At 41.1% G+C, this 17417-nt stretch overlaps 1 protein-coding gene across 3 annotated transcripts in view; it reads left to right on the top strand.

Annotated features, from left to right (window-relative positions):
- GRIA4 (glutamate ionotropic receptor AMPA type subunit 4) overlaps positions 1 to 17417 on the top strand; it is a 394136-nt gene that overhangs the window by 345215 nt on the left and 31504 nt on the right. For 2 of the 3 annotated variants that reach the window (XM_049614164.1, XM_049614163.1), the window contains exons 11-13: positions 683 to 1053; positions 3122 to 3320; positions 9599 to 9846. In XM_049614164.1, coding sequence (XP_049470121.1) covers positions 683 to 1053; positions 3122 to 3320; positions 9599 to 9846 — 818 coding nt within the window. Of the gene's footprint in view, positions 1 to 682; positions 1054 to 3121; positions 3321 to 9598; positions 9906 to 17417 lie in introns of those variants that run through there. The other variant, XM_049614162.1, reaches the window with a different exon arrangement.

The raw sequence follows: 17417 nt of genomic DNA, 5'->3' as shown, positions 1-17417 counted from the left end.
TGATAAGCCGGATTACCATGAATGTTAAATGAGATGCCCTTTAAATATTTAGTTCGATGTCAGGTACATAATCCCTCAATAAGTGCTCACTAGTATTTTATTCATTTTTGTAATGGATAATCACAGTAATGCAGCGAGGCAAACAGGAAAGTGTCCTCATTGTAGAGATAGGGAAAACGGGCTCAGAAAAATTGCTCAGAACAAAAATGGGAGCTGGTGTCTTAACGATCATAATATCTGAGAATTGAATCCACTGTTTTCCAAAAGCTGTGTTAGAAATTGGAAGTAGAAAAAAATCACCGTATGGGCATAGTAAGAAATAAATGCCAATTTCCAGATTTTTGTGTGCGCGCTGGATTGGAAAATGTCATCAAACAACGGGTTTCTTCTGTCCCACAAACACAGACAGTATGATAGGTTTGTTACAACTGGAAAGGGATAAAAAAAAGAAGGACTGTTTGAAATTTGCAATTCATAATATTAAGGCATGGCCAAGTAATGAGTCCGTGGCACCATTCCAAAGGAAACAGAAAAGGCTGCAACGTAGCAATTCTGGCCAAGAAATTCAGAAATTCAGCCATAAGGAGAGGCAATTAGGGCTCCCCCTCTGCCCCAGCCCACATCCTTAAAGCTTCACAAAATGCATTAACCTATGTGTTTTCATGTGTCTTTTCTCTTTTAGAAAGCAGAGATTGCTATCGCCCCTCTGACAATCACTTTGGTCCGAGAGGAGGTCATTGACTTCTCTAAGCCCTTCATGAGTTTGGGCATATCTATCATGATCAAAAAGCCTCAGAAATCCAAACCAGGAGTGTTTTCCTTCTTGGATCCTCTGGCCTATGAGATTTGGATGTGCATAGTCTTTGCCTACATTGGTGTCAGCGTGGTCTTATTCCTAGTTAGCAGGTTCAGTCCGTACGAGTGGCACACAGAAGAGCCGGAGGATGGGAAGGAAGGACCCAGCGACCAGCCTCCCAATGAGTTTGGCATCTTTAACAGCCTCTGGTTTTCCCTGGGTGCCTTCATGCAGCAAGGATGTGACATTTCACCCAGGTGAGTCCGAGAACCTCAGTTCTTCACCGATTCCCCAGTGATCCTTCGTGTCGTGCAGAACGTCTCTATCCAGGTTCTTGTCCTGGAAGCAGAGCTTTACTTGAAACATAACGAAAAACGTGCAGTTCCCAAATTAATCTAAGTATATTCACGGCCAACTTCTCCAACTTAGCGCCGAATGTGGAAACCTCATAAAGATGAAATTTCCCGATGGAAAAGTAACATGCTACCCGTGAGAACCCTCAAAAAGCACTGCGGTATTAATATTTCCTTCACTGGTTTGACAGATGGAGCCAAAAATCTCAACTGTAAGAACAGGAATTCATTTCCATTTTGTCTCCTTTTCAAAATTAAATTTCTTTGTGACTATGGCTGTTCACTTTTTTTTTTTTAATTAATTTCGAACTTGATTTACATCCCATGCACCTTACAGGAGATTTCTGCCACATAGTTACTGAAAACCTGAGTCAGGATAGTGGGTAGCAGGTATACATTGTTCTATCTAACAATACAAGCCGTGGGCAGAGTTCAGCTATGTGCTGTGTTAGTTCAATAGAGATGTTTTTCAATATCTCTGGATTCATGCCTCACTTCCTTTGGATGCCACTAAGACATTTTCAGTTATGTTTGCCAAAAATGCAGCTAATCTCCCATTACAAGAAAAATACCAAATTTCTCCTCTAGGAAAAAAAAAAAACAGCAGAAAGTCGGAGAAGCTAAGAATTGAATTTAAATAGTGACTTATATCATCATCGCAAATATACAGATTTTTTTTTAAGAAATGTATGCTTTCTCAAAAGGAGACATTTTAGCCACAAGTCACTTGATGTTCCTTAAGACCCAGGAAAACTATAAATGTGTTTAAATTCCACTGACATATGCACCTGAGTCAATAACTCTGAATTAATGAAATGAAAAGAAAGCAAAGTAAATCAAGTAATGGTTTTGAAAACCAGGATGAAGCAAATGCCAAATTAAAACCAACAAGTGCGACTAATATAATACTGATAAAAAAGGGAGAATTTTAAGGCTAGAAATGTCATGGAAAATATGAAAATTTGTTTCTTACTTTGCAAAATTGTTTAAAAACAATTTGTCCCAGGAATTTTAAATAGTTTGATGGTCCCACGGAGTGATATCAATTATGAAAATGACCTGGATTTTTAATTCATTCCATCGTCGCTTTTCCTCTGCATCCACATCACCCACACATCTCTGATAACAGGGAAAGGATGAGGAGAGAACTTTTTTTCTGGAAGGTTAGCATCGGTTTTTAATGCCGTCCTGCTGTCCCTTGACAGGTCACACGCTCAGGTCTCACGTTGGCAGTGGCAGAGGGAACATTTTTACACCGGAAAGTGAAGATGCATTAGGACATAGCCCATCCTCCACTCAGATCAGTAACGCTCACAAATGAAATTATCAGAAAGGAAATCTCAAACTAACAAAACAGCCCTCTCGACTGCAGTCCCTCTGAGACCAGTCTGAGGCATCATCTGGCCCAGCCAATGGCAGGTGCCACTTTGGCACATGCCCCACCCACCCTGGCTGGGTTCTGACTGAAGGTAATCACAGGTTCTGTCATAAGGGTAGTGATCAGACTGTGTCAAATCTAAGACCTCTCCCAGTGTTAAGACGTATTGCTATTTTAGGTACCACAGAGAGAGAAATAATGCTGCCCATTAAAGCACATGACTGTGTTTTATCTCCTGGCCTGTAGGCTGCATCCTAATTCCAGAGATGCTAAAATGTAAAGGGAGGAGGGTATCACTGGATTTAAGTGCGTGTTCCTTTTCTGTACCTGAAGGAAATGCATTAAGTCCCATGTTTCTGCTGACTAAACAGTAAAAAGGAAACGTTTTCCATCTTGCCAGTGGCATTTCTAAATTCACTATGCCATGAAGGGCATCAGATTGTACTGAAGGCTAGAATCATTCTTGAGTAGACAGAAAACGAAATAATATTTGCGGTTGTTGCTTTCAACGTACATTGGGAATCGATGGTATTTCTTTTATTTCTCTATGTTGGTTAGAGAAAGGAAAATGTGCATTATCTTCTCCATGTTCAGATCCCTCTCAGGTCGGATTGTTGGAGGTGTCTGGTGGTTCTTCACGCTCATCATTATATCATCTTATACCGCTAACCTCGCTGCTTTCCTGACGGTAGAGCGAATGGTCTCCCCCATAGAAAGTGCGGAAGACCTGGCCAAACAAACAGAAATTGCCTATGGAACATTGGATTCAGGGTCAACAAAAGAATTCTTCAGAGTAAGTTAAGGGAAAAACCAACGGTGAAATGTTCGTAATTTTGAAGCTCAGGCCATTTTTGCCAACAATCGTTTTATGGGCTCTAGCTATGGTAGGTTTTACACACACAGTAGGAACTGCTACGTTTAATGCCAATACTGCTACTTGGATTTTACAATCACTTTAATTTGCAAAATCTAATTGATTTATTCCATGACAAGAAAGACTCAAGGGAAAGTGACAACAAAAAGGTAATTAAAACAACTTTATAATGTAACTTATCCAAAGGATTCCAGTGTTGGTAATGCTTTGATGATACTGCATCTGGGAAGATTGAATTTATGTATGTTTTGGGGTTAAGAGCGTAAAAATGAACGTAAGATTTGTTTGTTTTTTTAAGAATAAATTTAACGTGCTACATTTGAAACCCTTAACTGCAGGTTATACTCCCTTCTATGAGGTATATATAGTCTATAATCTATTCTGTAACAGTGGATTTCAAAGCAATATGTTTGCTTCCTCACAAGATAATGGTAAGAGAACTGTTACGTTCTGGACACCTTTGTAGGGCTTTGTTTGTGCTGACTTTTCTGCTTTGTGGATAAAATTGCTCACACTGCTAGAAATTTACATATGGCTATGATCCCTTTTGTTTTCCCTCAGGATGGCAGGTATTTGGGGGTTTTTGTTTCTGTCTTTCAGTTGTTTGTTCCATTAGGAGGATGAATTTTTGATCGGTGAAACTCTTTTACTCTGCTTCTACTTAATCCAGAGATACATACTTGGTAATGTCTGGTCAGAGATAAGGATTCATTTTGTGATTTCAAAACCAAATCATTAAAAGGTAGTCAGAGTGACATTTTCTCAAGTATTTACCAAAGTAATAATGAGGACATTTTATGTGTAATTTCATTTGGTTAGTGACAGATACTTAGTAATTCAGAAGACAAGACAGATTTCCCTATTTTTTAAGGTTTTGTGTAAAAATAACGATCGCCCTTTAAAGGAAGTTCACGCTTACGTGTATAGGACATGAAAGTTTGCATTGTCATTTTAAATGTATATGTTTATCATTTTCCCACTCAGCCTGAATATTAAAAACAACAAAATGCCCTAATCCTTAAGCTGGCCTTAAGTTTCATGTGCTTGGAGTTCAGTAAGAGATTTCTCTTTTTGTACAAAGATCTGATTGTGTTATCCTTATAAAGTACAGATGTTTACATAATACTAAATTAAAAACAAACCACACAAAAATTCTGCCAGACGCATCACTGGGCATTGTTTAAAAAAGAAACCAGGCAAAAAAAAAAAAAAAAAAGAGGTTAGAGTGGGAGAGAGCCAAAGCATAAGAGACTCTTAAAAACTGAGAACAAACTGAGGGTTGATGGGGGGTGGGGGAGAGAGGAAAGTGTGTGATGGGCATTGAGGAGGGCACCTGTTGGGATGAGCACTGGGTGTTGTATGGAAACCAATTTGACAATAAATTTCATATATTAAAAAAAGAAAAAAAGAAAGAAACCAGGCTGTGAACAGTGTCTTCATCAACAATTTGGAGCATTGCCAATAGATATAATGAAAAATTTATGGTAATGAGAAAGTATTTGCAGATTTTTCTAAAACTATAAATAATAGTCATAGCAATAGATTTTATTAACAGTATTCTATGGATACATTTAACTAAGCAGATTTTTAAAATTTACTGAGTACATCCCAGTCTTTAAAAGTTACTGATAGAAACATACTGCTCTAACACATCTTAGCATAATTTCAGTACCTTGCCGGAAATCTCTAAGTTTGTAACTGCTTCCGTCCAAAAGTAAGTAGGTAAAATTCAGTGACTGTGCCCAGAAACCATTACGTGTATGCATCAAAATAGAATACAAGTTTGTGCTATCACTTGCATTTTACTGGAAAAAGGTGACTGATTTTCATGGAAATCAGGCAAATATTTGCAGGTTCATCATCCTGCCTTGAGTGATAAAGGAAGAAAGGTCATGTTGATTCCCTGAAAAAAAATTTCATAAATAACTCCCTGTAAAGCTCTCGAGCATCAAGCACCCTGAAAACGTTTATTTTTAATCTTTATGGAATTTTTTTAAAGTGTCCCAAATTCTAAAAACTGGTGAGGTAGATAAGAGAGTATGTTGATAAGAAATACAGGACTAAGGGAAGCTGTTTGCTGGATTTACAGAGCCTTTCACACAGGCTGTGCAATCACTGTGCCCCGTTTCCTTTCTTTCCCACCCCACTTCAGTTTCAAAATGGAAAGATTTTCTTAGAAGTGTAGGTATTTTTTGTTGCCTGAACCCTAATGGGACAAGAAAGCCCATTCCCTGACCGCACACTTTCAGGAATGCATAAACTCGGGTTCTCTGATAAAAATGGAACTCATTTCCTACCCTGTGCTCTCCCTCCTCTCCCACGGATGATGACCTGGTTTAAATAAACCATTTTGTCTGACGGGTTGAGGAAACAGAATGTGAAGGGTATTTTTGCCCTTGTCGAAAATGTTTCCTCGCGGGAACACAGCAATGGTACATCTCTCAGGCAGTGAACTGAACTGCCTCGGGCAGTGACCTGTACTCAGGGCTTCAAAAAATGTTGCAGTTAAAATCAACTGGAGAAAGAATTAGGCCATGGGGGAAAATTACATCTGAATTCACCTGTTGCCTTGGGCGTGCCTCATTGTGAAGCTTGGTATGTTTCGTGTTCTGTGCTCCCAGTTCAGCATACACATAGAGGCGTTTAAAGAGAGTTCCTATTTGTCACTTACCGACAGCCTTCTCTGTAGGTACTGAGACATTATTATACACCTGATTTGCACATGCTGCTTTTTTATTTGAACGCAGATTTTACACTGTGGCTGTTTCAGCCATCGGGGAAACCACGAATGCGTAAATGGGGTGGATTACTCTCTCAGGGGTTATAAGATTATCAAATCTTGTGAACATCAGCCATGCTGCATAAGCGACTAGAAGCGGGAAATAATTCACCTGACAACAATGTACATATGAAGTATAATGCGTGACATGTGTACATATTTTCTCTTAAAAAACAGGAATGGCAGAATACTTCATTTTTGAGAAATTAAAAGCACAGCATAGTTTTAAAACTCCAAGAATGATTTCAAGTAATAAAATAGTGCTTTAAGTAAGTAAGCCTCCTATTCATGGAGTTTCACAATAAACAAATAAATCTGAGATTATTTTTCTAAGCTCAAAGAATGACTTTTGTATTATCTTTGCTTCTTACCTTGAGCCTAGTCACTCCCCAAACCTAATCTTTAAGAAGATGTGACAGTTGAAGATTTTAGGGACTTAAAATCCCATTATCACTGCATTCATGAGTTTGCTGGGTCTGCAGAAATTTCCCTTTTAACCTGTCTCATCAAATGTATAAAGGTTTGCTTACCCTCACTCCTTAGCAGACACCTCTTGTGGTCACAGATAAGGCACAGGGATGTTATTTCCGTCTTTCCCTTCTTGAATGTCCCCCCCACCCCCGCCACCCCCTTCACCATGTGAACATGATCTTATCTATCACGCGCCTTTCACTCTGAATCAGAATTCCTAAACATTCACAGAGTGACAGTGTAATTTTTTTTTCCCCCAAAAGAGTTGCTTTCATTATTTGTCTAATTTCCCACCGGGCTGCTGTACCTTTACAATTTCTGTTATACATAAGGCCTGCTAAGTTTGGCACAACTACATATGGATTCCTCTTTCTTCTGGATTTTAAAGGAATTAATTTACCTTCCTTTGCACTTAAGGTATATGTAATTCAATGTATTTAAACAAATGCCGCAGTAATTTTCCTCACATGAATATTGTACAAATGGACTTCTAAAAAATATCAGTGGCCTAAAGGTACTTTATTCTTTTAAAAAGGAATCATTTGTTTTACTATTTCATTGCACTCTGTAATTGTCTTCCTCATTGTCAAGCCCTGGAAATACTCTTTTTCCACTCTGCTGTGTTAGTTTTGTTTAGCGGTTCTGATCCCTTCGAGTAAGATGCCAGACATTGACTGGAAAACTGCCAAGTAACCACCCAAACTCTCATGTTCTTAAAAAATTTTAGAACACTTTTCAGTGAAAACGATACCCAGGTTTTATTTCTTTTGTTTTCAACGTAGTATCCATGAAGTATAAATGTATGTGGACCTCTGTACCTTTTTCGGTGACACTCACAAGTCGACGTATTTTTTAGGGTGATTATACGCCTAAAACATGTTATTTGCCAACATTTCTTTCAGTTGAAATTATCAGAATGAATGCTTAAGGACTTCTGTATCCGGTGATCCAGACAGTTTAGGATTTTCAGACATCAGAACTCATAAAATGGAAGAGTTAGTTGTCTGGAAGACAGGTCTGTTGTTGAAGACAGATGAAGGGGGCCAAGCAGCATGGCCTCCTTAGTGGATCCCGAGGTTGAGGGTTCTGAGTCCAGATCCGCCCCTGTCCTGGAGCCACAGAGAATATTTGCTATTTCATTTAGTGTCGGCATGCAGTTTCCTCGTGTGTGGCTTTCTATAGGCACAAGTAACCCAATGTTACCTGAACACACACACACACCCCACAAGCTCTGTGCCACTGAGATATGTTTAAGCGTTAATAACGTAAACACACTCCATCGGATAATACAGGATGTCCCTTCTCCATCTTGATATTTATCACCATTTGACTACACATTGGCATAAAGTATCTGTTTTTTATAGTGTTCCAGAATACACATCTCTTAACTGTTACATAGGATACTGAGTACTCAATTCCCATCTTCTGAAACCAAAATGTTGAATCCAACTTTTATCAACATCTTTCTCTGTCGACCTGAATCATTTGATTTTTGCCCCAAAAACGTGTCTTCTTAAGTTTGCTCTTCGGGATATTTGTTGATAATTGAGAATCTGTCATTTATCAGATTCTATATTCTGATAACAAAGGAAGGTCAATGTACAATGAATATAGATGGTACTCAGGATTTGCTCTCATGCTTAGACTTACGTCTGAATGAAGTCTCCATTAATTTTTATTTGGATCCAGATAAAAAAGGTCAACACCTTGTTAGTGGGCAAACACTCGTACCAGAAAACTCTGAGCATCATTGTGTTATCAAACATCAAATACGAGGCAGGCTTTTCTGACTCATTAAATATATCCCTCCGGGACATTTGAGTTCATCTGGAAATATTTTTCCATTTGAAATGTCTGTATGGATACAAGATCTAATATGAATGCAGATACCAGCACAAGGATCTAGATAAATTAAGTAGTGGGAGTAACTTAGATGGAGCCCAAATGGACAAAAATAAATTTCTTGGCTGAAGTCAGGGTAGTAGAAAGACTAACTCTCTAAAATATTTAATAGGAAAACAGGAATCACTTTCTTTATTTTTCAGGTTTTCTAACTTTTTACTTGAAAATATTTTTTTTATTTTTTATTTTTGGAAGTGTAGTTGACATACAATGTTACAGTAGTTTCAGGTATGCATCACTCAGTGCTCATCATGACAACTGCACTTGACATCTGTCACCATACGTTACTGGACAGTTACTATATTCCCTACAGTGTACTTTGCATCTCCATGACGTTTCTAACTTGAAGTGTGTACCTGCAGAGAGAGAAGGAATCACTTCTAAGTTTAATGTATGTGCTACTTGGAGATTTTATTAGAAAAAGTCTAAAAACATTGGGTGGACCTAGAGTTTGACCCTTGCGCTGTGGTCATTTGGTTTGTGAACCACCACTACGCCCAGTCTTCCTGTGCCCCTCTGCCACTGACTTGGTCCGGACCGCTCTTCCTATTCGACTTAGAATGCTTCACGTGTACAACTCTGAAGCACGAGAGAAGACAAAAATGGCACAGCATAGTAACACTCCTCATTTGCTACAATTCAAGTGCCGGATTAAAAGGAGTTTTACAGAGCTGACCTCAAGTCTAATCTGGCCCTTTTCCGGTTTACCATGAATGTGACAGAACTCTCGTTATGGCATTCTACATTTAAAAATAAAAATAATAGTACTTTGCTCTTTAAGCGCTTGAGGAGGGTAATTGTTTATGACAGGCAGGCCCGCTCCTCCAGGTATGGCTTCTACATGTCTGCCATTTCAGTGATTTCCTAAAATAGTTGGAACAGGCAGTTTCCTCGCTGGAGGGCAAAATGCTAGCAAGGCGAGACTGGACTGACGGGACAAGGGAAAAAAAAGTACTTAACAAGGCTTTCTCCGTATGTGGGTTCGGTCGATATTAACATGTTGTTCCCTTCTTTCCTGTACTTAATTTTATTTAATTTCCTCCAGAGATCAAAAATAGCAGTGTACGAAAAGATGTGGACCTACATGCGATCGGCAGAGCCGTCCGTGTTCACCAGGACTACAGCTGAGGGAGTGGCTCGTGTGCGCAAATCCAAGGGCAAATTTGCGTTCCTCCTGGAGTCCACTATGAACGAGTACATTGAGCAGCGAAAGCCGTGTGACACGATGAAAGTGGGAGGAAATCTGGATTCGAAAGGCTATGGAGTAGCAACGCCCAAGGGTTCCTCATTAAGGTGGGTGGGATAGTATAACAATAGAACATGTGTTGTTATAGTATTCCACCTTCCCTGATGTCCCCGACAGACGTGTTTGGTTTTGTGTGTGAACGTGGCATGTCCGTCCGTTTTCTTTTCCTCCATTTCATACGTTTTGATCAACAGTCAGGTAATTTTTTTTTTTTTTAATTTTGGAACAATTAATCACAGTTGACATGTATACCTTTTAAGGCCATATAAAAACCAAACTGGTTGAACACTAGCTGCTTCCAGTGGGCCGAAAACGTGGGTAGCCGCACTTCTGTGTCTCATCAACTTTGTCTGGTCACTAAAATCTGCGCTCTCATTTTGTCAGTTAACAATTCTACATTTTCTCATTATTTTTCCGAACTCTTCCTGCCCTCTAGTTTCTGAGTAAGAGAAAACCAACCTTTTCCTAACAAACCACTTTTTTTTTTCTTTTCCATTTCAGTGTTTCGTTTATCACGGCATCATTATATTTCAGATCCCCGTGAGGTTGTATGGGTGCTAACTCTGTAACCGCATCTGTTTATAGATGCAATTGCTATCGGCCAGAAAGCTGGGCTCTGACTCTATGGTGCTTACTCCAGTCACACTCTCGCCCATTGCAAAGGGAGTGTGGCCTAAGTAAGATCCGTAAAATCAGACCTGATGACAATGTAGAATTGCTCACACAGAGACCCCTGCAGTGTGGGTCATGAGCAAAGCATCACACATGTGGATTAATACCATAATCATTATGGTATTAATCCACATGTGTTAAAGATGAGACTTTCATTCTGAAGGAAATGTTGGTAAAACCTGCCCTTTTTACCCTTTTGGTCCTGGACATAGAGGATTCACATGTTTATGCCCAGGAGGCAGAATTTCCTCTTTTCCTTAAGCAATTAAAGGCTGCTGTTGAATCGCTGGGGCTAGAGCAAAGCCGGAGTCAGAAATGACAACTGACAAATTACTCTGGTCTCAGTGCTTGCTGCTTAGGAGAGATTCGTACAAAGCACAGATTCAAGAAGAAGTCAGAATCTTTGCTAAAGGACTTAACCACGAACCTGGTGTTGAAAAATGATGTCTCTGGTAAGCCCTTGAAACATGAAAATAATGAGACCTGAGCCCAGTAGGAATGAAAACAATATAAAAATTACATGATTGTTTTCATTGGTTTGACAAGGGAACTGCAGCGTGCTTTGGATGTGTGTCTTGGGGGCGGGGGGGGGGGGTAACACAGATAGGGGAAACAAATACTAGTCCCGGGAAGGTTGTATTAAACCAGTATCTTGTGTTTGCAAGCAACACCGTGATAACTAGTGAGGGCTTTCATGGTATGTCCAAAGGGACAGTTCTCAAAGGAGAGAGAACAGAAATTAGCCAGTCGAGTCCAGTTTGGGCATGGACTCTGGCCACTGTGAAGTCAGGCTCATTTGAACATCCCTCCCGCCCACATGACACTGGAGAAATGTTTAGGGAGAAAGCCAAACAAATAAATTACCCATGATCAGACTCTCCCCCAAAATATTTCAACCACTCAGAAACCTAAACTGGCTTCAGGGTATTCGGTCTTGGAGGGTGTATTTTGCATGATGCGGTGTAAAAATTTGTGATGGCAGGGAAGCCACACAGCAAAGAAATCTCTCCTGACAAAAGTACTAGCTCTCAAAGCACTAACATAAGTAACGTAAGAGAAATAGACGGGGAGACGGCAGCCGTGGGTGATACATACGTCAGTGTTCAGACCACTGATCACATTCACCGGATGTCGCTTTTTCTTAATTAATTCTCTGTGGGTGTAGCTTCCTTGTCCTCTGTCTTGTGTCTGCTGATAAAGTCAAGTTCCAAGGACTGCATTTGGCCCTCAGATACGGGTGCGCCTGACTCCCATTGATGGCAAGAGAGAGACCCCCCTTAAATGTGCCACTTTGTCAAATCCACACTACGGGGATTGTGTGGGGACGAGCTCAAGGCCTTCGTCTGTCTGGAACTGTATAATCATCAGCTATTGGCTTCCCCCGCCTTTTCCTGTCCTTCCCTGGATCTTGTTAATGAGTCAATTGTTAGACCCCACTTCCTGGATGGAGAGTTTCTTTATGCACTTTGTTTTATCCGTGCCACAATTTCCTGAGCAAGCTGGCCCCTGCATGCCAAAACCACAGGCATTCTGTCCTGTCTTGGCGAATACTGGAAGGGCACTAAGGGCTAACCAGCATGCACCTTACCTCTCACCTCCTCACTGCCCCACTCCCAGCCCTGCTCCACGGGAACGGTGGGGAGAGGGGTTACGGGGCAGGGCGGGGGGAGGGTGTCATTAGGCTTACATTATCATTCTTATTCCATTAGGATCCTTGTGTTTGAACAGAGGCAAACTAATAAAGAGATGGACTGATAGTCCCCCTCTGTATGAATGATTTAGTTTGTAGAATCAAATCCAAAAGAATTTGAATTTATCACAGCAAGATCCAGAAGGCACACCTATATCAAGAGTGTCTTTGAAACCTTTCTGCCTTATTTGTTTTCCGATAGGTTCTATTTTTTTTTTTTTTTAAGTGTTTAGGTTAATACTTCTGGATACAGTGAGACTTGTCTGTTTCATTGTCATTAGTTACAAGTTTCACAAACTCTGCTGTTGTGGTTCATAGGGCAACATGAGACTTTAAGAAACAGGAAAACTAGTCTTCTGTGTCAGAATGCAGACAAACGGCTAGCGACCTTATGTTGGGAGTCTCACATTTCCAAACCTGGCTGTTTGGTCCCAATGCTTCAGAATAAATGTCACAGAAAAGACGAAGAGTATCGTATAGAATCATGATGGAAAGCCAGGGCTTGGGTCTTTAGACTTTAAAACAAATGCAGTCAGGATCCTTACAGAGACCGCTTCTGTCCGGGATAGAAAATATTTCAGCAGGGATGACCAGCACCTGTCTTTACACTAGAGAATAACACCCAGAGGTTCCTCTCTGTTCAAAGAGACTTTATGCCAGACTCTGTTTGCTGGGTTTACAGATAGCTTTCAGTGACAGAAGGCCAGTAGCTATGCTCAGAGGTTGTTGGGATTATTGGACGTTGACATAGATTCAATGAGTTTTAGGTCCTAGGAGGATGCTAGGGCTACTGATGCTGTTGAATGTGGCATCTGTGGATCCTGCTATAATAAAATGAAGCAATTACAGTAAATAAACTAGAAATACTGACCAGCGGAAGAACTTAAATCTCCCTGGCATAGTTACTTGTTTTCCAAAGTCATCTTCTAAAGAAGACTTTGAGTTCTCATTGTGAGAGAAGAGGACAAAACCTCCTGTCGTATCTTATCAACCCCGTCTAATCCCCACCCCCTGATACTTGTCTCCAGTCTTCTTTTCACGTGAACAGTGCTACTTTTACTACTGTCCACATCCTGGTCTTCTTTCTCATTCCCTCTCCAGTACCTTTCGCAACCAGAAACAATTGCAAAGTCCTTCCTCTGGCTGGGAAATGTTTCAAGGTTGTCTTAAAAGACATGCTGTAGACAGCACTGCAGTGAAATCTGTAGTTTAGAGAAAAGGGGCACTGTGTTTACCTTGACTTTACCGTCAATACAATCAGCTTTACCCCACAGTAGATACCTGCCATCATTCAGTTATTTATTGCGTAGTAAAGTTACATACGTTGCTACCAAAATACTGTCTTTACTATTATGTCTATATTACACAGTTGCTATACTCTTGACTTTACTGTGCAATAAGCAAAACTGATCAACGTTGTTTAGAGCAAATAATAACTTAGTTAATACAGATTTACTGGCTACTAAATAGCTGTTAGATGAGAATACCCCTTCTAAAGATACACGTGGTATCTAGTATCTCTAGGGAGCATAGGAATGGATCATATCTGAAGACTGTCCCTGGCCAAGTATATAAGAAGTTATATACTTGACCCTAATGTTTGAAGCCAAGTTAAAAACAAAAAACAAACAAACAAAAAAAACTAGTCTCCTATCTTTTATTATTCAGCAGTGATCATTGTCATTCAAATTCTGCCTTCTCTAAAAATGTTGGCAAGACTGTGTCTAAAATAAGACAAATGCTCTGTCATCCCCCCCCCCCCCCCCGCGCGCGCACACACACACACACGATGTTTTGAAAGAAAACTGTTGCAAACAAACTTGATCAGTAACTGAAATCTTGACAAACAGAAGGCTCAGTTGGATTTGCTGACGTCCACTTGCAGGAACCCATGGCAACAGGAGCGAAACCTTTGAAACGGAGCACACGGTGCTTAGTTTACAACAGGCGCTCAGGGCCCCAGAGCAATGGCGTGGCCAGAGGGAAAGTGCTAAGAATGGGAATCAGAGTAACACATCTTTCACTGGACTTTTTCTTTCAGTATTTAACACCATCCCCAGCCTCACAGGACATTTGGCCCAAGTCTAGTTCTGTGTCAGGGTCGGCAGAGTTCTGTGTAGGCCAAATCGTTCCTTCCACTTCAAAGGATTCTTTAGGGCCGATGTATTAAACTTAATATTCAAATCCATGTGTGAGAAAACGTATTATCCCTAAGGAACTACTTTCTTATGGAAGATTGACGATACGTGTTTATTCATCCATTCAAGTCTACGTAGAAGGTTTAGAAACAAAGGGTTTGCTGCATGTTGTGCGTGAAAATAAAGCTGATGTCTGTTTTTGGTGTTAGTAACAAGTCAACCATTAGTACTTAATGTGGGCATTAGAAAAACTTAAAAGTACAGAAAGTGAAAGCTGAGAGCTAGTATGCCTAGGCAGTGCTTGGCCTCAAGTGAATAAACGTTTCACATGTTTTCCAGAAATGAGTTGCAGCAGATTGATACACCGTTTTGTTTTTTTTTTTAATTTTAACTTTTTTGGAAGGAGATGTTTTTGTTTATGAATAGCCTTCATTTCTTTTGGTGCCATATGAAAAGATACTATAGGTAGCTTAGTTTTGGATATCCCACCATGATTGGGAACACAGTCTGTTGGACTAGGGATTAGAACACACACACACACACACACACACACACACACACACACACGAGTACACAGATCCCCTGGTCGTGATCTGCTTAATCACTTACCCAGTTTGCTACCAGAGATGCTGGTGTTTATTGGGGGGACCAAGTATTTTGCCCTCACCAACTAAGATGTGCATGGTAAATGTATCAATGCTGCATGCCTCCATGCCAGGGGAAAATAATGCCCTTTAGAATCCATAGGCCCGTCCTCCCTTGCCTTCTAGATGGTGACTCCTGTAGGAAAACAGAAAACTTTCCACTGCCCTTTGAAATTCTACACTTTTCATTCTTGCCTACGATTAAAAGATGCTTCAAATTATAGCTGCCCATGAAGAAGAAAAAAAAAATGTTGCATTTGTCTGCATTTCTTGAAGATTCAGCAGGCATTATACATGGTTTCCATTCTTCCCACTGTGAAAAGCGGCCAATGCTAATGATTTGCCTACGTGTATTTGCCAGTTCAGTCAACAGATGGTCACTGAGTTCCAACTGAGAATTTGCCAGCTGGTGTTCAGCCTTGTGACTGCAGTAGGTAAAAGCACATTGCAAAGTTTCTAAATTCAGTGTTTTGCTGTGCACGCTCACTCACCATCACACTTAGAAGCCGGACTTGAATCACTTGCCTCAGAAACTGGGTAAGTTGTGGCCATTTTAGTTTCTAGCACTTCAAAGAGGATGCAAGTTAACGAGACAAAAATGCCATAAAAGAGGTTCAACAGCTCAAGCCTTCACGGCCTGATCTGAGGAGAGACCTAAGACTGGACATCAATTCTGACAGTTCCAGGGAAAGCCAGAATTGCCAAACTGTCGTTCATTAGTCCCACACAATTGCCTTATGAGCAAATTCTGTAAAGGTAGAGACTCTGCGGAAAGGATGCCTGTTTCCCATACAATTCAAATTGTGGTAACATGCACTTAATGTGAGTGCCGAGCCCGTGGCCAGCCAGGTCGGGCAGCCTCAACCTACAGGTTTGAGTGTGCTCGGGAGACACAACGTGGCGCCTGAGACCAGGGTTCGTGATCTGATGTGTAACAAACGTGCGGTAGATGAACCTACCCTTACACCAGTAGCGTATTGAAGTGTTTTCCTCTTGGTGGGTGTCTCGTAGCCAGACAGGTTCCACATTATGTCATCTTGCTGCAGAACAGCTCCCAGAAACAATGGCAGCGCTAAGGACTCGGGTTAAAAGGGGGACACAGAGCACCAGGAAGAAGTGCCTGAGGGCTCTGCGTGTTTGGGCGCCCTGTTGTGCAGCCCTGGCTGGAAGCCCACGTGTGGGTTCTTCAATGCCAAAGCTAAAAACGCCAGGTCAGGAGAAAAGACACATCCCCTGGGGGCATTGGCAATGCCAAGATCTAGAAAGAGGCCCAACCAAGATAACCTTAATAAGGAGGTAAAGGCCACGTAGTCAAAGCAAAGAATTGAAAACAATGTCCAACACAGAAGGTGGGGGTAGGAGGTAGGGATGGAAGGAAAATCTGTGGAACCAGGAATTCTGGAGCTGGGAAAAGAGCGAGGGCAGCAGCTGCGAGCGTACCTGGACGGGCTGCTGGTGTTTTTATATTGAATCACACGTGTTGGTGTGGTCCAGTGCGTGGACTTGCCCACACTGCAAGTCTCGGCCACAGGACAAATGCCCTGTGTGACACTTGTCTCTGCCGTGCGTACTGCAGCTTCTGCCCCACGCTACACAGCTACTCTTTGGCCCTGTCTATACTCAGTTATCAAAGAAAAGGTATCCGATTACTGTTCTTCCCTAGAAGACCTCAGGCTGTAGGGCCACGAGTTCTCTAGATGGTAAATGCCCTTGACGTTTACGGAGTAGGAGCAGTTCTCAGAACAGCACCAAGATCAAGTGGTAGGGTTGCTTTATTATTATTATTATTGTTGTTGTTTTTGCTTTCAGTGCACTGTTTGTGTAGGATTCTCTTCTCCAGACTTAACCTTCCTACAGGAAAGGATACAAGGAGGTCCAGCACAAGCTGCTGCAGAGGAAGGAGCCATTAAAGTTCTCAGAGAGACCACAACTCCTTGTACTCGGAGAGGGGAGAAGCATTATAGCGATGCTGTGGTACATTCCTCCCCTTACTGTCCCAAGTCCCTCGTACCTGAGGGCGTGGAGGTGGGGGGGGGGGGGCGACTGTGGAAGAGAGGGAAGAGGGGCTCTTTATGCTTGCAGTGATTAGACATGTAAAGAACATTTTAGACGTGCACATGTGCACACACACACACACAGGACCTTGGAGGGAGAATGGCAATCAGATTTACCATAAAACCCCACAATATCTCTAATAAACTAAAAATAGATCTCACTTTATTGTGGAGAGGTAATGTATTCCTAGATGCAGAGTTCTATACAAAGCTGTTTTAATGCAGTTTTATACTAATGATAAACATCCACTTAGTACATCTTAAGTAAATAATGGCTTTCCGTAAAAATGAAAATGTACCCATAGCATATGGGAAAGCAGCCATCCGCAAGTTTAGACATTATTGTCTTCCTTTTGTCTCTAAAGATAGTATCAGCCAAGATGCCGTGGGTTTACAATTCATACTTAAGAAAGGGGGATA

The sequence above is a fragment of the Panthera uncia genome, chromosome D1, assembly GCF_023721935.1.
Source record: "Panthera uncia isolate 11264 chromosome D1, Puncia_PCG_1.0, whole genome shotgun sequence".
NCBI classification, from domain to species: domain Eukaryota; kingdom Metazoa; phylum Chordata; class Mammalia; order Carnivora; family Felidae; genus Panthera; species Panthera uncia.
This window is presented reverse-complemented; position numbering and strand designations above follow the sequence as displayed.